The sequence below is a fragment of the Synchiropus splendidus genome, chromosome 6, assembly GCF_027744825.2.
Source record: "Synchiropus splendidus isolate RoL2022-P1 chromosome 6, RoL_Sspl_1.0, whole genome shotgun sequence".
In the NCBI taxonomy this organism is placed as follows: Eukaryota; Metazoa; Chordata; class Actinopteri; order Syngnathiformes; family Callionymidae; genus Synchiropus; species Synchiropus splendidus.
This window is the reverse complement of record NC_071339.1, coordinates 6,651,276-6,667,789: the sequence shown is the minus strand read 5'-3', so window position 1 is coordinate 6,667,789 and position 16,514 is coordinate 6,651,276. Positions and strand designations below refer to the sequence as shown.

The 16,514-nt window shown below is 40.8% G+C and overlaps 1 protein-coding gene and 1 long non-coding RNA gene across 10 annotated transcripts; one reads left to right on the top strand and one right to left on the bottom strand.

Moving 5' to 3' along the window:
- Nucleotides 1–907: 907 nt before the first annotated feature.
- LOC128760605 (glycoprotein-N-acetylgalactosamine 3-beta-galactosyltransferase 1-B-like) lies at nt 908–7,715 on the bottom strand. Of its 5 annotated transcripts, none has more exons than XM_053868130.1 (5): nt 7,619–7,677; nt 7,299–7,394; nt 6,925–7,179; nt 3,565–4,229; nt 908–2,445 (listed from the first exon to the last, which is right to left on the bottom strand). In XM_053868130.1, exons 3-5 carry the CDS (start codon nt 7,133–7,135, stop codon nt 2,134–2,136), a joined length of 1,188 nt encoding a protein of 395 aa, XP_053724105.1. In that variant the 5' UTR covers nt 7,136–7,179; nt 7,299–7,394; nt 7,619–7,677; the 3' UTR covers nt 908–2,133. The 5 variants fall into 5 exon arrangements, with proteins under 5 accessions (XP_053724105.1, XP_053724106.1, XP_053724102.1 ...); XM_053868131.1 differs by having other exon boundaries at nt 6,925–7,176; nt 7,619–7,643; XM_053868127.1 differs by having other exon boundaries at nt 7,299–7,715.
- On the top strand, nt 5,196–16,262 carry LOC128760606 (uncharacterized). Of its 5 annotated transcripts, XR_008414849.1 has the most exons (6): nt 5,196–5,304; nt 5,735–5,762; nt 6,127–6,200; nt 6,277–12,997; nt 13,059–13,149; nt 13,664–16,262. It is a non-coding gene; the product is annotated as an uncharacterized LOC128760606 (long non-coding RNA). The 5 variants fall into 5 exon arrangements; XR_008414850.1 differs by lacking the exon at nt 6,127–6,200 and having other exon boundaries at nt 5,237–5,304; nt 12,908–12,997; XR_008414851.1 differs by lacking the exons at nt 5,196–5,304; nt 5,735–5,762 and having other exon boundaries at nt 5,769–6,200; nt 6,277–11,021; nt 11,100–12,997.
- Nucleotides 16,263–16,514: the final 252 nt, after the last annotated feature.

The window sequence follows — 16,514 nt, the reverse complement described above, 5'->3', positions numbered from 1 at the left end:
CTGGCCCACTCCCCTCTCGTCCCCCCCTTGTGCCTCTCTGCCAGCAGGTTTTGTTTGTGACCCATATACTTGAAAGAACTACGGCCTCCTACTGGGGGCACATTTGGGTCTTCGGCACTAGAGGTGGGGAAAACTGAGAGACTGGAATTCACTCTGAAAAAAAAACCTATTTATTTTCACCAAATGAAATGTGGAGCTGCAGGGTTCCAATTCCAAGTACATGGTGAGGGCTGAGTTTAAAGGTGGCATCATTGTCTATGAGACTTGATCATGATCCATCATTTCTCATTCAGTTTTGTCCTGATTTTAACTACAAATGAATACATTTGTAACCAGAAAATTTAAATTACAGATTACTGCCACATTACAAAACTCTTAAATACCACAATACAGACAAATACCCTTGTGGTGACATTAAGAAGTCCTTTGGTCTTGGAAAATTATTTGATTTAAATGTATTTTTTGGTTCTAAATGACTCACAAAACCAAAATTAGTTACCAAAGTATCCTAAATAAAAGGTCACCAGCATGACTGAATCTTGGGTGTATAAACCACAAACGCATGGATTGAACTTTGTACAGGTTCAGCCCAAGAATATTCGCCAGCTGGAAATAAACTGAACTGATTCCCGTCTATAGTCGACCATGAGTTTCTAACCCTCCATTTCTTGTTCATTTAACTGAAACAGGAAGAGCTTGTTAGTGCTACAGTCAAACATGGCAGCTGCCATATCAAAGAAAGACCAGTTATCTGGATGTAACTCCAGTTCTATGAGTACCCAGAGAAAGGTGATGCCTTATAGGGGATAAACCAAAAGCAAAGTCTGTACGATCTCCAACCTAAAACGTATGAGTTGAATAGGCAATAATCCACAAGGTAAAATAAAATATGTTTTTATTTGTGATTAAAATACCACTCCTGTACACAGATCACTGCAAAGTCATTCACTCAGAAAAAAAAAAAGTCAACGGCAACATAAATACAAATATAAATAGAATCTGTACACCTTTCCCTTTAGTGAAACAAGAGTGGAGCCGATTGTCACAGGCCGGAGACAAAAACAAACAGTCATTCGAGCAAAGTATTAGTACTATAACTGGCAAAACATACATGATAAATGTGCCTCTGGCTGAAATACCACCTGGCAGCAGCCTCAGGACAAGCAGTGGTTTGATTGGTCTGCTGACCACAAGAGAGGGCGAGTACAAGATCAAGGCCAGGTGAAGTTTGGATTTCCATTCACCAACTTCTGAGTGGTTCTTCAGTCAGCACAACATGTACAGTACAGGTTGGTATATTTGAAAGTCGCCTAACTTTTATTAATCAAATATAAAGCTAAATCATTCGTCCTCTTCACATGGCCTTAATTTGTCAAACAACAATTGATTTTCATCAATACAAAATGAAGAAACATGTAAGTATATGGATTTTTTTAAAAATACATTTCGATTTAAAAATAATATAAAAATGAGAAAAAAAGTTTGTATCTGTTCATTTCGCAACGCAGCGGTTGGTCTAACATTCCAAAACCTGGAGAAGTCATTTCTTCTGCCTCACATGAATCAGACTTCCACCTAAATATAGTTTTCAAGTTAAAAAAATGTTAAATTCAGACGATAATTTGAATCTCAAATGAGCATTTAATGAACAGAATCGTGTTCGCTCTGGCTGAATCCCGTTTAGCTGCTAAGGTGCTTAAATTACAAATTCTTGCGTCAATTTCCATGAACTCCCAGACAGAAAAAAGCAGGAGTCAGCCTTCATGTTGTTAGTGCGCTCTTTAGAGTAAAGAGAAACAGGAAGAGAAGAGTTGGGCAGCATCCTCCCTTCAAGGTTTGGGACATGCTGCAGCACATAACACTCCTATTCTTTGGTGACAGAAGTTAAGGCGTGAATTTCAGCCAACCGTGTTTTGGTGCAGTCACTTTTGGAAAAATGATCAAATAACGGCACTGAGGATAAAAGATGGAAACGTTTGGTCGATTAAAACAATATCTAAAACATAATCATGGTCCAAGTTGCCCCAAAGTCCCTCAGATTTAAACTGCCTGCTTACCAAGGTAAAAAAAAAGAGATTTCAGAAACTAACAAACTAAAACCACAATCCTTCTTACTAATGATCAGCAGAGTCATCATCCAGCAGCGGCCACGGCAGCGGCGGCAGCCTCCCGACCCACTGCCGGAGCAGGACCATCCTCCACCTTTGCCTCAGTCCCGACGACCACTTGTACCTCAGACGCTCCTTTTTCTTGCGAGTCTTTTTTCCCATCAGGTGCATCGCCGGAGTTCGCGCGTTCAAAGTTGTAGCCAGGCGGCAGTGGCGGCTGGTATCGGTAGTTATAGCCGAAGGCACGCAGGTGATATGTGTAGTACTCAAGTAGGTACATCTGGGCAGCACCCACATAATGGAAGGAGATGGACAAGTCTGAGCAGCAGTTGGGTCCCTGAAGAAGAATAAAACAAAAAGAGATTAGTCCACTCTTGAGCCTGGGGAGAGACCTTTATTACCTCTCCACCACCCTCTTGAGAGCTTTTGTGGTGATGGTTATAACACTGTAACTTGTCAGTTGATTAAAAAGTATATGCAGAATCACCCGCTGGTTTTTAGCCCTTTAAGTTTGATAATAAGAAGTGACTCTAATTTACATGCATTAAAAAAGGTTGATTTTGCTGACATGAAACAAAATATTAACCCTTTGTTGCAAAAGTGCAGCATCACAGAATTTATACAAGCCAATCTGCAAACAGAGCCTGATGTAAATACTGGACACCTGTAACTTCAATCTGAGCAACATTACAGTGCATGTGTTTCTATTAAGGTTTTGGAGTCAAAAGCAGAGCAAAGCAAGAGAACGAGGTAGTGAATAAGATTCAGATGAGTATTATTCACGCTGTGATAGAGATCCTGCAGTGGGTCAGAGAGTGACGGCAGCGCTGCGTCTGTTCGCCATGACAGCGCCACAAGAAGCTCATTCTGGATTTATTCAACACTGTGATGCAATTGCAAGAACAAAAAATGGGCGTATCGGCTGACACAGTGGTAGCCGTGGTAGAACACAGTGTGAATAGCGGCAGATGCAGTTAAAAACGTTATGTACTGTATTGACTATGGCCGTGGCCTGGTTGCATCACCATATACACATTGGATGAGTCAATTGACTCCCATCCCCAACTGTGCATCCTACTCAAGTTCTCCTTTTATCTTCATCTCCCCAACAGTCAAGCTACGGCCTCTCAAAGTACCGGTATCAAAGTGGAGAATCCTCAAATGTTTGGCACTTGGCAGGTGGTAAAATGTTCAACAGATTACCACTGAGAAAAAGAAGTTCTTGGGAAGTCGACACACATGAATGAGAGCAATTTTGCAGAGCTGCACTGAGAGACGGCAACAAGGTCATTGCGTTAACAGATCTGACAAACAGATTGTGTGTTCCGTTTTCACTAGAATTAGCTTGTTCAGATTCATAGGAGTGACTTGATGTTTGCAGTCACTCATCAGCAAACATGTCCTCTAGTCAAACAAAACGTGTTTCCACACACGCCTGACTGAGCATGAAACTTGCCTCTGAGATGGGGTAGTAGCAGTAGCTCCAATACCAGAAGCTCTTAGGAAACCTGCTGGTGAGGTGCTGCTCTGGAACAAATGGGTGAAAGGTCTCCCTGTGCAGAGTGTCTCTGGAGTCTCCAGCAAGAACCCCAACCTTTTCCAAGCACTGGCCCATGGCAAGATCCTCCACAGACGAAGTGTGGGTGCACACCTTGTTCTTGAAGCCATCGACAAATCTGCGCAGAGCTTCTCTGCTCAGCACGTAGCCGGCGCCGCCACTCATGTAGCCTTGTTTGGCATAAGGTTTGAATCTGCGGCCAAAATAAATGGGCTCCTCTGGCGTGTGGTTTGCCAGGAGCAGACGCAGGTTGTCCACAATGACATAAGTGTCATCGTCGGCCTTGAGAAACCAATCTGCTTCATGTCCGTAGTGCTCGTAGGCATAATGGAAGGCGCGGATGGTTTTCCAGTAGAGCTGGTCGCGGCCCTCTTTGGTTCCTAAACCCACAGTGGGGAAGTCCGGGTCGTCGACTGAGCTCATAAACACGACAACGTTACAGTGCCGACTCCAAGTGGCCTTCACATGCCGAGCCTTCTTCTCCAAGTTGGCCGGTCCGGTCATCACCCAGCAGAGGACCCGCACCTTTTTGTAAAGCTCATCCCCAACATGGCTGTCCTCGCCTGGAAGAGAAGACTGGTTTTAAACACGTGTTGATATATTAATATCCAGAACATCAACACTCAACATCAACAACACTTCCACTGGTGCCAATGAAAGACGATCCAAAATTAGACTCTTCTGGCATCATTCCAGGACACCTCACTATCTATTCATATAAATTGGCTATAAAAACTATATGAACATTTTTTCTATACTTATCCTACATTACAATTTCCCTGTAACCTCCTGTTACCTCGCATTGCATTTTTGCCTCTCAGTACCATATTTGCTCATTTTGCAAATTTAAGGAAACTACCATCTTGTCATGATGCAGCATGACAATAAAGGAGGGACAACAGTACACGAGGAACTTCAGCAAAAGAGATAGACTTCAGCTACCAAAACAAGTGTTTACATATACTTAAAATATTCTATAGAGATTTTCAGAGAGAAACCGGTTTCATGCATGTAGTCTCTAGTTTAATGAATCACCAGATACTATCATTAGTAACAAAAATAATATTTTTTGTGGATATTTCATACTTATTTATCTAGCAACGTCGCCGCTTATATCTTCATTACTCGGTGTGCTGCAAAGCTATCCCCTTTATGCTGCTGGAGTATTTCCCAGAGGAAGTCTTCCCAAGGGATGAATAAAGTCCTAGCTCATTTAATCTCGAATCTCTACTGTTTCTTATAGAACGGGCATTCACTATTAGAGGAAACTGGGCTTCTTGATTTTATGAAATACCATGTTACAAGCCTTTTGTAACTCGCAGAATAAAATCGAGAGTTGATAAAAGTGCATATTTTTCTGTTCTGTAATTTGAATATATAAAAAGAAACACATCATTTGTATAAAAGGAAAAAATATGTATAAAAGCTATATAAAGGTATATGTATAAAAGGCTTCATCCAAACACAATACAGGCCAAACAAAAAAGCCAAGTGTTGTTAAGACACTACACTTAACCTATTGACTGCCTCATAAAGGCACTTTAGTTTCTTGTTTAAAAGGCAAAGTGCAGTATAGCCGTGGGAAGAACTCCCAAGTCAGCACTACAAGCTGTCCAACCTAGCAGCACACTCATGACTGTAAGTAATGAATACTTTTGATGGTGATGAGGAACAAGTGAAATTCACACATTGTGGCAGACAAGGTCACAACAAAGTGACTCCTGGGTTTCCCCCAGGTTTTTGTGTTTGGAAAGGGCTGGGGACCCAGCGTTAGGTCAATGTAAGCTGTGGTGCCCATTTTAATAGTTTATGAACTCTTAAACAGCGATGGGAATTTAGCAATTTGCATAATTGACATTTTCTATGAACTGCATAGAATTATTAAATGTTTAACTGAATAATACATTATATTGAAAATATATGTCTAGAATCTTCAGATACAAGTAAACTGACAGTGTTCCTGCTTGATATTGAAGTCACATTATACAGTTGAAAATGCTGGACATTAAAGAATTTGAGGCAACAGCTTTTACAATTTTATCCTAATTAATTATTCTTTCTCAAACAGATTGATGGACTTCACAAATCCGTTAATGGTGAGACTTAAATTTTGTCCACTCGCGGCCACCGTAGCACTACCTCATTGTGTTGTTGAGGTTAAAATGAAGGACAAATGTGTTTCTTTGACAGACTATTCCTGATCAGTGTGTAGTCTCTGAAAACGGAATCACCAGGGTCCATCTCTTTTGTTTCTCTCCTGTGCACGCAGATCTCCACCGCATATATGTGTCACTCCTCGATCCTAAATTTGCTCAATGTATATGTGCAACAATCATGAGCGACTTTCACAGAAAGGAGTGTGTCACGTGCTGAATGTGAAAGACTTGAAAGGCCAGTGTAACGTGACTGCCTTTGTCTCTGAGCCCGCCCATTGATTCAAGACATGATGATGTCTTCCAGGGAGGCAGACCGTGCCGTTGGGGGGCAGCGTCCCCCTCTGGAGCATTGTGGGGGAAACACTGGACACTAAAAATGTACATCACCAGCTGTACATTCTAGTTCTCATGTGCAATACTTTCAATTTTGATGATGCCTTTGTTTTTTTCCCAGAACCACCTTTAAATGGTCCTGGTGTCTAAGACCAAAAACTAGCCTCATTCATTGATTCATGTAGCAGACACTAACATGTTCTACTCTTTACAGGTCCAACACTTATCAGACTGGCTTAACAATTATTTAACCTCTAATGTTGTTTTCAATGATTACTCACTGTGTTTTTCCTCAAAGATTGCATCAAATATTGCAGACATGAGAGTCAAAATAAATTGAAGTTTTTATTTAGCCATTTATCCAATCCACTTTAAAATAAATACAAGATTTTAACAGTTACCTTCTAGATTTGATAAACAATGATGACCTCGATCAGCCTGTTAACTTTTCTAACAAGACACATTGAATATTCCAAAAATGTGAGGGTCTGTTTTAAAACTGATTCATTGCATTCTCTTGAGTAGTCTTCTTTTAGAATAAATAATCTGCATATGATGATGACAGTAATCATTAGATTTTCTACAATAAATCCACAAGGAAAAATTATTCAATAAATTGCTGGATATTTTCCAAAGTAAGTAATAGCTGGAAGTGACAGTGTTTACTTAACTTGCAACAAACTCTTCTGATCTATTAGGAAAAAAAACACAAACAAAAAAACCACGAACGCAGTGCTCTAAACTTCCCTTTGACATTTGATCACCTCACCTGTGTGATGCGGGTGTTGCAGATTGAAGAGAGCCGATCTCTCCTTCTTCCAGTTCTTATCATCCTCCTCCAGCATTGAGTCATGATGTCTGTCGAAGCTGTTGGCCTGCATGGACCTCTCAAACCACATTTGTCGCAGAAACACGTACAGGGTGAAGGTTCCCACCGCGAAACCCGCGTAGAAGGAGAATCTGGAACCTAACGCCTTCATACTGGACCTGGTGCCTCACCGTCGGTCGATCAACTGGGCAGCTGCTGAACAGTAAACGACAGTTCAACTACACAGGCCGCGAGCGAGGCAGGGTAACTTTTACTTCGGACGACAGGAATAAATATGTCACTCCCTGTTTGAGGAGTGGTTCAACACGACTTACCAGTCTTACCACCGTCATAATAGCAGCAGCTGTGGTCCCCGAAAGCTACATCTCACACGAACATACGTCCACGTCGGAAACACGTTTCACCGCAGCCTGTTAATGTGTGTGACGAGGAAATCCAATATCGATATCAGCGAGACACGTTACCGAAGAAAACTGAATTATGACGGCAACAAAACGCCACAGACGTTGCTAGCTAGCAGGCGTTAAATGTTTACTTGTCCATTAAGTTAGCAATAAGCGACAGTGACAGCATGCTGCTGCCACACTATAACACCACAGACCACCGGGCAAAAGAAACTAATAAAAATTCAAACCTTTTGTCATAGTTTTAAGACTAATCTAAAAGCGGAAAAGAATAACCCTTCCAAGACGCGTTCAAGTGATCTGACGTATTACTTCCGTCATGAAAAGGCCGCTTCCGGTCATAAGAAATCCGTTTACTCCCGTTCAAAAGATATTTTTATTTTAAAAAAACGTGATAATGGAACGCTCGTGCAAATACAGTGTGTTGGTCTTCATTGAAAACCAAGGACAACGTTTTGTGCTATTTTAATGGGGTTTTATTTTGACGTTCCGTATCAGAACTGTGCCGGGTTCCGGCAAAGTGATGGGAATTGACACTTTAGATACCAATTTTTAGATTTGTGATGGCATGTTGAATTCAAATAGATTAGAATAACGAACAAGAGTTTTTGCGTTTTTTCTTCAGTATTCGGTTCTATTGCCTGCGTTGATCATAAATGCATGCAATTCTAATTTTACATTTCTTCCATTGACCAAATTTATATGAAATACAACAAAATATATTCAGGTTTGATTATCGAGATGATATTCATATAATAAATTATAAACCATATCATTAATTATACAACAATAATAATTGTGAAATTAGTTTGGTCATGCTTCAGTGGGAAACTGGCACTGGAAGAGTAAGCACAGATCCAAAAGGGGATCCACCGATCCCTCTAAGAGCGGGCTCACATTTGATAAGGGTTGGAACCAGCAAGTATTAATATTGAGAAGCTAAAACAAGTGATGTCACCAGACAGCTTGTGTGAATGAGTCTGATTTCCAGCTGATGTTGAAAGCTGAATGTTGAAGTTCAACCTGTGTTAGTACAAGACAAATACAAGACTGTGAAGCGCTAACACAACCACAGCTGCCATGCATCGTCTCTCACCACCCACAGTCAACAGTACGACCAGACACACCTGCTAGATTAAATATTGAGTACAAAGTCATCTCATGCCACAAACATGGATTCAGCACCAGTGTCAATCCCCGTTCACAACTGTCAAGTTCAAATGATCTTGTTATAACAAGATCATAAGACGACTGGTTTGTGACACTTCTAAACAGCTTTTTATAAAACGATGTTTAGAAGAGTCACAAACAAAACCAGTCATCTTATCCATCTCTCCATGTCACCTCTCTTTCTTGGATAATAATCCACGTTCAATCCCTTTGCATGAGAGATGCTGTCAAGGTAATGCTGGAAATTAGCATTTTCATTTCCTAAGTTTGAATTGCATTCAAATTTCAAATCACTCAAGTCTACATGACTAAAATAAACCCTTTCATGTTTGTGTTTGACACTTATGACTGAGTCTCAGCATCAGTGAAATGTACCGACCTGAAGTTTGAACATTATCCAACTTTTTAAATACATCAGTAAATACCCAAATGATAAGTGAATACTATCAGGAGACAATTGTTCTCACCACTTTCCTTCTTGATATTTGTCATGAAAGTGGAGCTTAGACTTCATCAAACCAAAGATGTGAGTATTGCAACACTTAAACTTATTAAAGAGACAGTTACCTTCGAGTGAAACCAGTCTGTGAAGTAATTGAGAGCTGCCAATCAAACACACAACAGCATTTTTGAAGATCATTCCCAATTGTGAGCCATGTGAGTGAGGTATGCGTTATGCCACAGTGAAAAGACCTTGATCAGAGTCGACCTTTCTGCAGGTAATCTGACTGCACTATTGCTTTTATTGGTTAATCTTGAACATCAACACCTCACAAATGCCAGAAACGTGTTTGTGGGTTTCATTTAAAAATAAAAATAAAAATATTGCAGGGTCAGGCTGATCTGATTTCACCAAGCGACATCAAGTTTAAAAAAAAAAAAAAAAAAGACGTTTACATTTATACATATTTACACTTCATCAGCCACAAAACAATACAAATTCAGCCCTTTTCAGAAAACGGTTAAAGTTTCCTCCAAAAAAAAAAACTTTTGGGTCTTTTATTCCAAAAATACTTTTACAACTTTAAAAGCCTTTTGGAAAAGATGAAACATCAAAGAACTACGGCCCACTTCCTGAAGAAAGCAGACAAAAGCCATACATAATAAATTAATTTTTGACTCAATAACAGTAAGGTCTACAGCTCAGATTTCCTGGCTCCCCATGAAGGGGAGAAATGCCATGTCATTCAACTGACAAGTGGCTTTTGTTATATCGTGCAACACAGACGGTGTCCTCTCAAGACACATATTGCCTTTTTCATGACACACAGACACAACTTCTGAATGTGCAAACAGTGAGCTCATATTATCAAGCTATCAGCCGTGTTTAATAGCAATAACTGAGCCACAGGGACCCTTTTTCCAGGAGCCGCCACTCTCGCCGCTCCTCACAGGAGTCCACTTTCCCAGAGGACGAGCGTGCTCACACGTCCACGTCGTCCGACTCTGAGGTGCTGGCTGACTGTGACTCCTCCTGGGAGTCTCCCCACACAAACCTATAGTTGTTCTCCAGCTCCTGCTGTCGCTTCTGCTCCTTGTAAACTTCTTCAGTTCCTCCTGTCTGTGATGCAAACAAAGACTTACGTTTAACTTGGATCTACTTTAACTGACTTCAGCAGCAAGCAGCAAATGGACTCCATGAGTCAAGAGGGAAGTATCTCTTCATACTACCCATGACGACCTATAATCTTGTCAGCTGATGAAAAGAAACTGTAGTAGACTTCAGCTCACCACACCCTTTCCTGTGTTTTCACTGTAACTTGCAAACAAAAATGCAAAGTCAAAAGGAAAATCACTTCCTGATTGAAAGAGCCAAAGCCTTAATATGACACCTTACACTGTTCTGCAATCCCTAAATTAGAGGACATTGAATACAATTTTTTTGTTTTTAAAATTATTCATTACAGCGGAGAATGGGGGGCGGGCAATTAAATACCATTGTGAGGAGCTATCAAGCCCAAGGAAATACGCTAATGACACAGTGTTGATATGACGGGAAAACTAAATGAGAAAAAAAATAAGTGTGGCTATAATGTGAAATTACATTTCACGCAAACAATGTAAGTCGATTGTGTCTCATCATTCAAAACACATTCCATTTCAAGATTCTCGATGCTTTTCAAAATCTATTTTCAATTTCCGATGCATTTTATGAGACAAGAAATTCTACTAAAATAGTTAACTGAACGACAACAAACAATACAACAGTGAAGTTGTATTTCAGTTGCAGTCGTAATGAAAAAATAATGCAAACACTATTTTGATTCATTTGTTAGATTTAGATTGATAAGCGTTTTGCACAAGTCTTATTCCATTGTTGCTTTATTGATGAAAAGTCTGAATACCCCATTTAATGGAACGGACCAAGACCTGGGTGAATGTAAGGTACAAATGAAACCATCACATAAGTCATGGCCAGTTACCCCATTTAATAGAACAGACCAAGACCTGGGTGAATGTAAGGTACAAATGAAACCATCACATAAGTCATGGCCAGTTACCCCATTTAATAGAACAGACCAAGACCTGGGTGAATGTAAGGTACAGGTAAGCGCCAAGTGATCAACCCTACCAGGAGATTTATGAGCAGCTCCCTGAAGGATTTGGTGTCTTCTTCAGTCAGCCACTGGTCACCCGCCTCCTCTGCGCTCTTCCGCGTGAGAATCTTCACTTCTATTTTTCCTTCAAATGAAACACATAGGTTGGTTATATACACACAGCGTTGAAGATGCTGTAATGGTTCATTGTTGAAATTGAAAGGGGTGTAGAGCGACAGGGAGAAGGATGGGATGGATGACGCTACTTGAGCAATTGGCTTTGGGTATGTAATGCAACTGTGCAAGCTTACAATTATCTTTTATCAATCGTGTTGTCAGATTGTTTTGTGAGCAAAGACCTGGGATATAGTTTGGTTTCAGAAGATGACAGGAAAGGTGCAATGCTGTACACGGAAAGCAACAGAAGAGAAAGAGGGCCGCAAGTGGTTGAGACACTCCCTTTCATACCTTCGGCCTTCAGTCCTGCTTTCTCTAGCTGTTCCTTAACCACGTCCTTTATGTGCTGCCACTGCGGGTCTCCTTCGCCCATCTCCTGAACTTTGACCTCCCCATCAGGGCTGCCGCCCGTCTTATACTTAGTAATTTTGATCTTAACCTGGTCATCAGCTGCTTGGTCTGGGGTGACGAGACAAAAGAAGGACAAACAACAAGTTCACCTCAAAACCAATCAGCAGAGCCACATGATGAAGGCCATCGACTGCACGCGTGTGACTTGCGGCTTCTTTATTTATAAGTAATTAATGTGCAGTCGTTTTTAACATTGTTCAAAAAACATATCCGAAACACAAACCACTTCTAATAATGCATGGATTCCAGGTGTGTGTTACTATGTGGACTTCTGATTAAATGGATGAGGGTGGGAAGGGTCAAATCGTGCCCATGGTCACCTGTAGGAAGGTCTGCTGTCTTACCTGGCTGTTTTGGAGCCAGGCTGGGGCTGCCCCTCGTAGGGTCGCTGACTCTTGGGACCATTTTTTGTTCTGGATCCTCAACATCTTTTTCCTCTAAATGATCAAGAAGCTTATCGAGTGTGGTCTCAAGTGTCTGCGTTGCCTGGGTGCGATCAAACTCTCCCTTTAATCCTTCGGTCTCCAGCTCCTGCTGAGCCTGCGGGAGAAATCAGGAGACACGTGTTAAAGGTTCACACTCAGGTTGAGTGTGTGTGTGTGTGTGTGTGTGTGTGTGTGTGTGTGTGTTTACTTGTACAGCAATTCTTGTGGGGACTATTTCTTGGAAATACACCTACCTACTTGTGGAGACGTTTGCCGGCCCCCTCAAGTGTAAGCCTCAATTTGATGTTGGAAACGTAAAAATAACAGGTACATTGTAACTGGGTTTAAGTTTGCTAAAGATCCCTAGTTAAGGCCATTTGTTTTGGATGGATAGGTTTAGGATGAGAGGCTGAGGAAAGCATTAGAGCAATGAGCAGTCACCACAAGGATAGAGTGTGTGTGTGTGTGTGTGTGTGTGTTTGTGTAATGTCAATCACCTCATTAATAATATTGTCAAACTCCTTATGCATCTTTTCTTTAATCTCTTCCGTCTTGTGAGATGGCAAAGACAGGTCAGCCATCTCGTCCTCAAACTCTTTCAAGAGCTGCTCATCCTCATCTTTCTCTTCCTCCGTATTTCTTCCTGTAATCTTTTCTTTTGTCGATTCTTCTGCATGATCTTTCGCTTCACTTTGTGCTCTCTTTAAAACAGAAATTGTTGGGATTCAGTAGTAAGCGACGATAGGCTAAGATAAGCACAAGCGAGCCACAAACCCACCTTTCTGTTGCTCTCTTTCAGATGCTGGACAAATTTCAACAGGTCTGCTGGGTCGGTGATGATCTTGAAGTTGAATTTTTCGACTAAAAGAAAAATACAAAGAGTCCCACAGTGAGTGGAATTTTTCATCAGTGCAGAGAGAATGTGAAAAAGGATATTATTTTATTTATAGGAGCAGACAAATTACCATCATCACCATCGTCTGTGACTTCATTGTCAGAATACCCATCATCTGCCACCTGCAGTGGGACAAGAAAAGAGAGGTTGGTTTGAGTGAAAAAATGAAAATAATTATAGAATATAAATAAACAGACAAATCATAATAATAATTGTATTTTTTAATTCATAAGTGGTGTCATTTTTAGTGGCAATTTAGATACTGAGACCTGTAACTAATCTGTGCACACAAATATCAGAAAAAAAGATGAAAAAAAACAGCAGCCACAGTCATGACTTTCTTTATTCCAAACTTTGGTGCACTTCTAATTTCATGGTACGTTACTGTGAGTCTTCTGTTAAAATTTCTGCAGGACTAAATATGATATTCGATATACTCCAATTTGAAACAATGTATTTTAGCAGTTTCATGCTCTTTCAGTACATTTCGGGCAGAAATAATAAGTCAGAAATAATAAGAACAAAGTTGCTGCTATATGGAGTGATCAAATTCACAAACTCCAGTGACATACAAAACAACCTTGGAAAATGTTTTACACTGGAGTTTGATACATGAGATCACATGTTGTGATGATCACTGCTTTTCTTTTTTTTTAACAGACTGACCTCTGAGGGAGAGCTTTCTTCTGACACTGCATCTTCTGAGACATCTGACATATCTGAGGCACAAAGGAGGAAATTCCAGTTTTACACTCAATGCCTCCAAAAAAATCAATTCAATCACCATAGGAATCGAACCATGAATGCACCTTTAGCTTCTGAGCTGTCCAGTGCTGCTACAGGGGGAGTCTCCTCTGCAGTGACCTCCACTGGAGCATTGGAACCTGCACTACTTGCCAAGATCTCATCCAGCGTCCTGAGCTCTTCAGAGATCTGCTCTACTTTACGCTTTGTGTCAGCTTGCAACAGAATGGGGAGGGCAGAAACGACAAAAGAGGGATAGAAATATAAAATGTGAAAGACTAAAGTGTAGCTGAATATGCCATGGCCAATCCCGGATCTAGGTGGAGCAATCTTTCAATATTGTGATTTATGAGCTAAGCCACTCACAGACTTGTGCTTTGACGTAGTCCATGTACTGCTCTGCGCTCAGAGCCGGCTGGCACACAATGCCCTGGGGCTTGGCACTGGACAGCGGCCGCAGGAGAGGATGTTGGCAGGTGCGACTGGTATGAACAGTCAGCACATAGCGACATGACTGTGGCTCATCCACTCGGGCGATGTAGTCACTGGATCCCTCCTCGCACATAAACTACAGAGATAGAAGATCATGGTCAGGATTATGCTGTCAGGTCATCATGTAACTACGACTGACATTCTTTAATATCCAATTCTTTTATTCAAACGACTTACACGGACTTCAGTTTCTCTTGGCTTTCCGTTAATGTCACACTTGGAGCCGTTGACGTAAGTTTGACTGTGGTAACGTCTCAACTTGTGCTGTTTAGAGGACTGTGGAAAGATGATGAGACTCATTCATACAACTTAAAATAGATTCACTGTGTTTAAATATAAATGACTAAATATAAACACACCAACAACCATGTAAACCAGACACTGTTTACCTTTGCCATTTCGCTGCTCCAGTCAAATTCAGACTCATAATAACCAAGAAAGAGAATATCCCCTCGGATATCTGTGTCTGTGGAGGAATATACAATGTGTTGATTTGCTTTCACAAAAATAAGTTTAGTTTATTTTGGACTATAACAAGACCTTCAAGGTGGTACTGTCGGATGTGTTGGCCATGACAGAACTCATACGTCCACCAGTCTTTAGTCTGGAAAAATAATGAACAGTGATCATTGCATTAGAAATGTATTAGATATAACTGAACTATGTCAATGCATGATCAAAATAAGGGTGTTTCATTTAGATATTATACATGTAAATATACAAATACATTGCAAATATATATGTAAAGTTTCATTTGCTTCCTCCACTTGCACAATTCCTTCCCACTTTTTCGATGCATGTGGAGGGAGGTTTGCACATGTGAATGTGCAAAAGTACTTGGCAGCAATTTCTCACGACTGTTTCACACTGATAAGCTCCAGTGGACAAAAACACTGGGCGTTAGTATAGGGTAGACAGTTTAACATTCTTAGAGGTATAGTCAGGAATTGAAGCAGAATTAGACTGGGAACGTTTTCAAGTACGAATTGTTATTCTTAGAGAAAATAAATGTATATGGTTTTGACAAAATTGTCATTTAGTTTTAAGCAGAGTTGCATTTTCTTCTCACTAAAAGAAGTCAGTTAATGTGGTTGGGTGCCTCATGAGATAAAGTTTTAGCAGACACGTCAAAATGCATATCTCGGTTTGAGCGAGCCGAAATGTGACATTGGCAAATACTGACCTTCACCAGACACGGTGCATTTTGCAAGGCACTGAGGAGGTCAGGAATGTCCGGACCATCGTAGCCCAGAAAGTCCGACTCAGAAGCGGAGTCGTGGTGGAAGCGGACTGCCTGGGCTGGAAGCCGACACTCATACAACTGCTTGTACTTACTGGACACCATCATCACCTCCTCCGTCTTAGTCTGCGCCAAGAAACACAATTGAAAACTTAGAATAAACTGCAAAAACCCAGGACAAACTTGTGTTTTCGATGACAATTGGACGACTTAACGAGAGGGGGTGATACGAAACTATGGTTTGTTGACAGCTGTCAGCGACGATGGCAAACTCACACGGAAACGACAGGATTTTATAGATTTCTTACACGTATATATCGTAGGACAACGTGTCATTTTTATCATTCGGACAATAATTTTCATACCAAAGCCACTTCTGACATGAGGCTAACTGAAGGTAGCGTGCTAGCTCGCTAAGCTAACCATCAGCTCGAATGGACGACTCTTTTTTACCTGTCCCATAATAACAGGGTTGGAAAGAATCTCAATCCCGTATTTCATGTCGTTTAACTCCTCCAGATTCAGGAACGCCGCCGTGCAGAGCGGATGTGTCAACAGAAAAACACACCATCTTATCAGCTGCTGTTTCAAGGAGGCTGCCATGATGGATTCACTTCCCGAACCCCCTTTTCCCCCACCTCCTCAACTTTATTGAACACTCAAATGTAACAATGGTGTTTGATTTAGTTTTAGGTAAATCATTCTCAATTAGCAGCAGAGATTAAATACATGTCTACAAACCATTAATTCCTTTACCAACAGAATAGCTCTCTCATTTGTTAATGTTATAGACAGTTAAACTAACAGTCAGTAGTGAAATTGGTAAAATGCTTTAAGATCAGCATTAAAACAAATAAAGTTTCAGTTAATCCAGTGGATTTTTTTTGTTTTTGTTTTAAATCTATGTGAACAGGGACAAAATAAACACTGGCTAATTTCGCTACTGAGTGGCCTGTTCTGATTGGTTATTGCCACAGAAGCGCTGCGTTATTATTGGCTCAAAGAGCCGTCAACCAATGCTAGAGCCAGCGACGT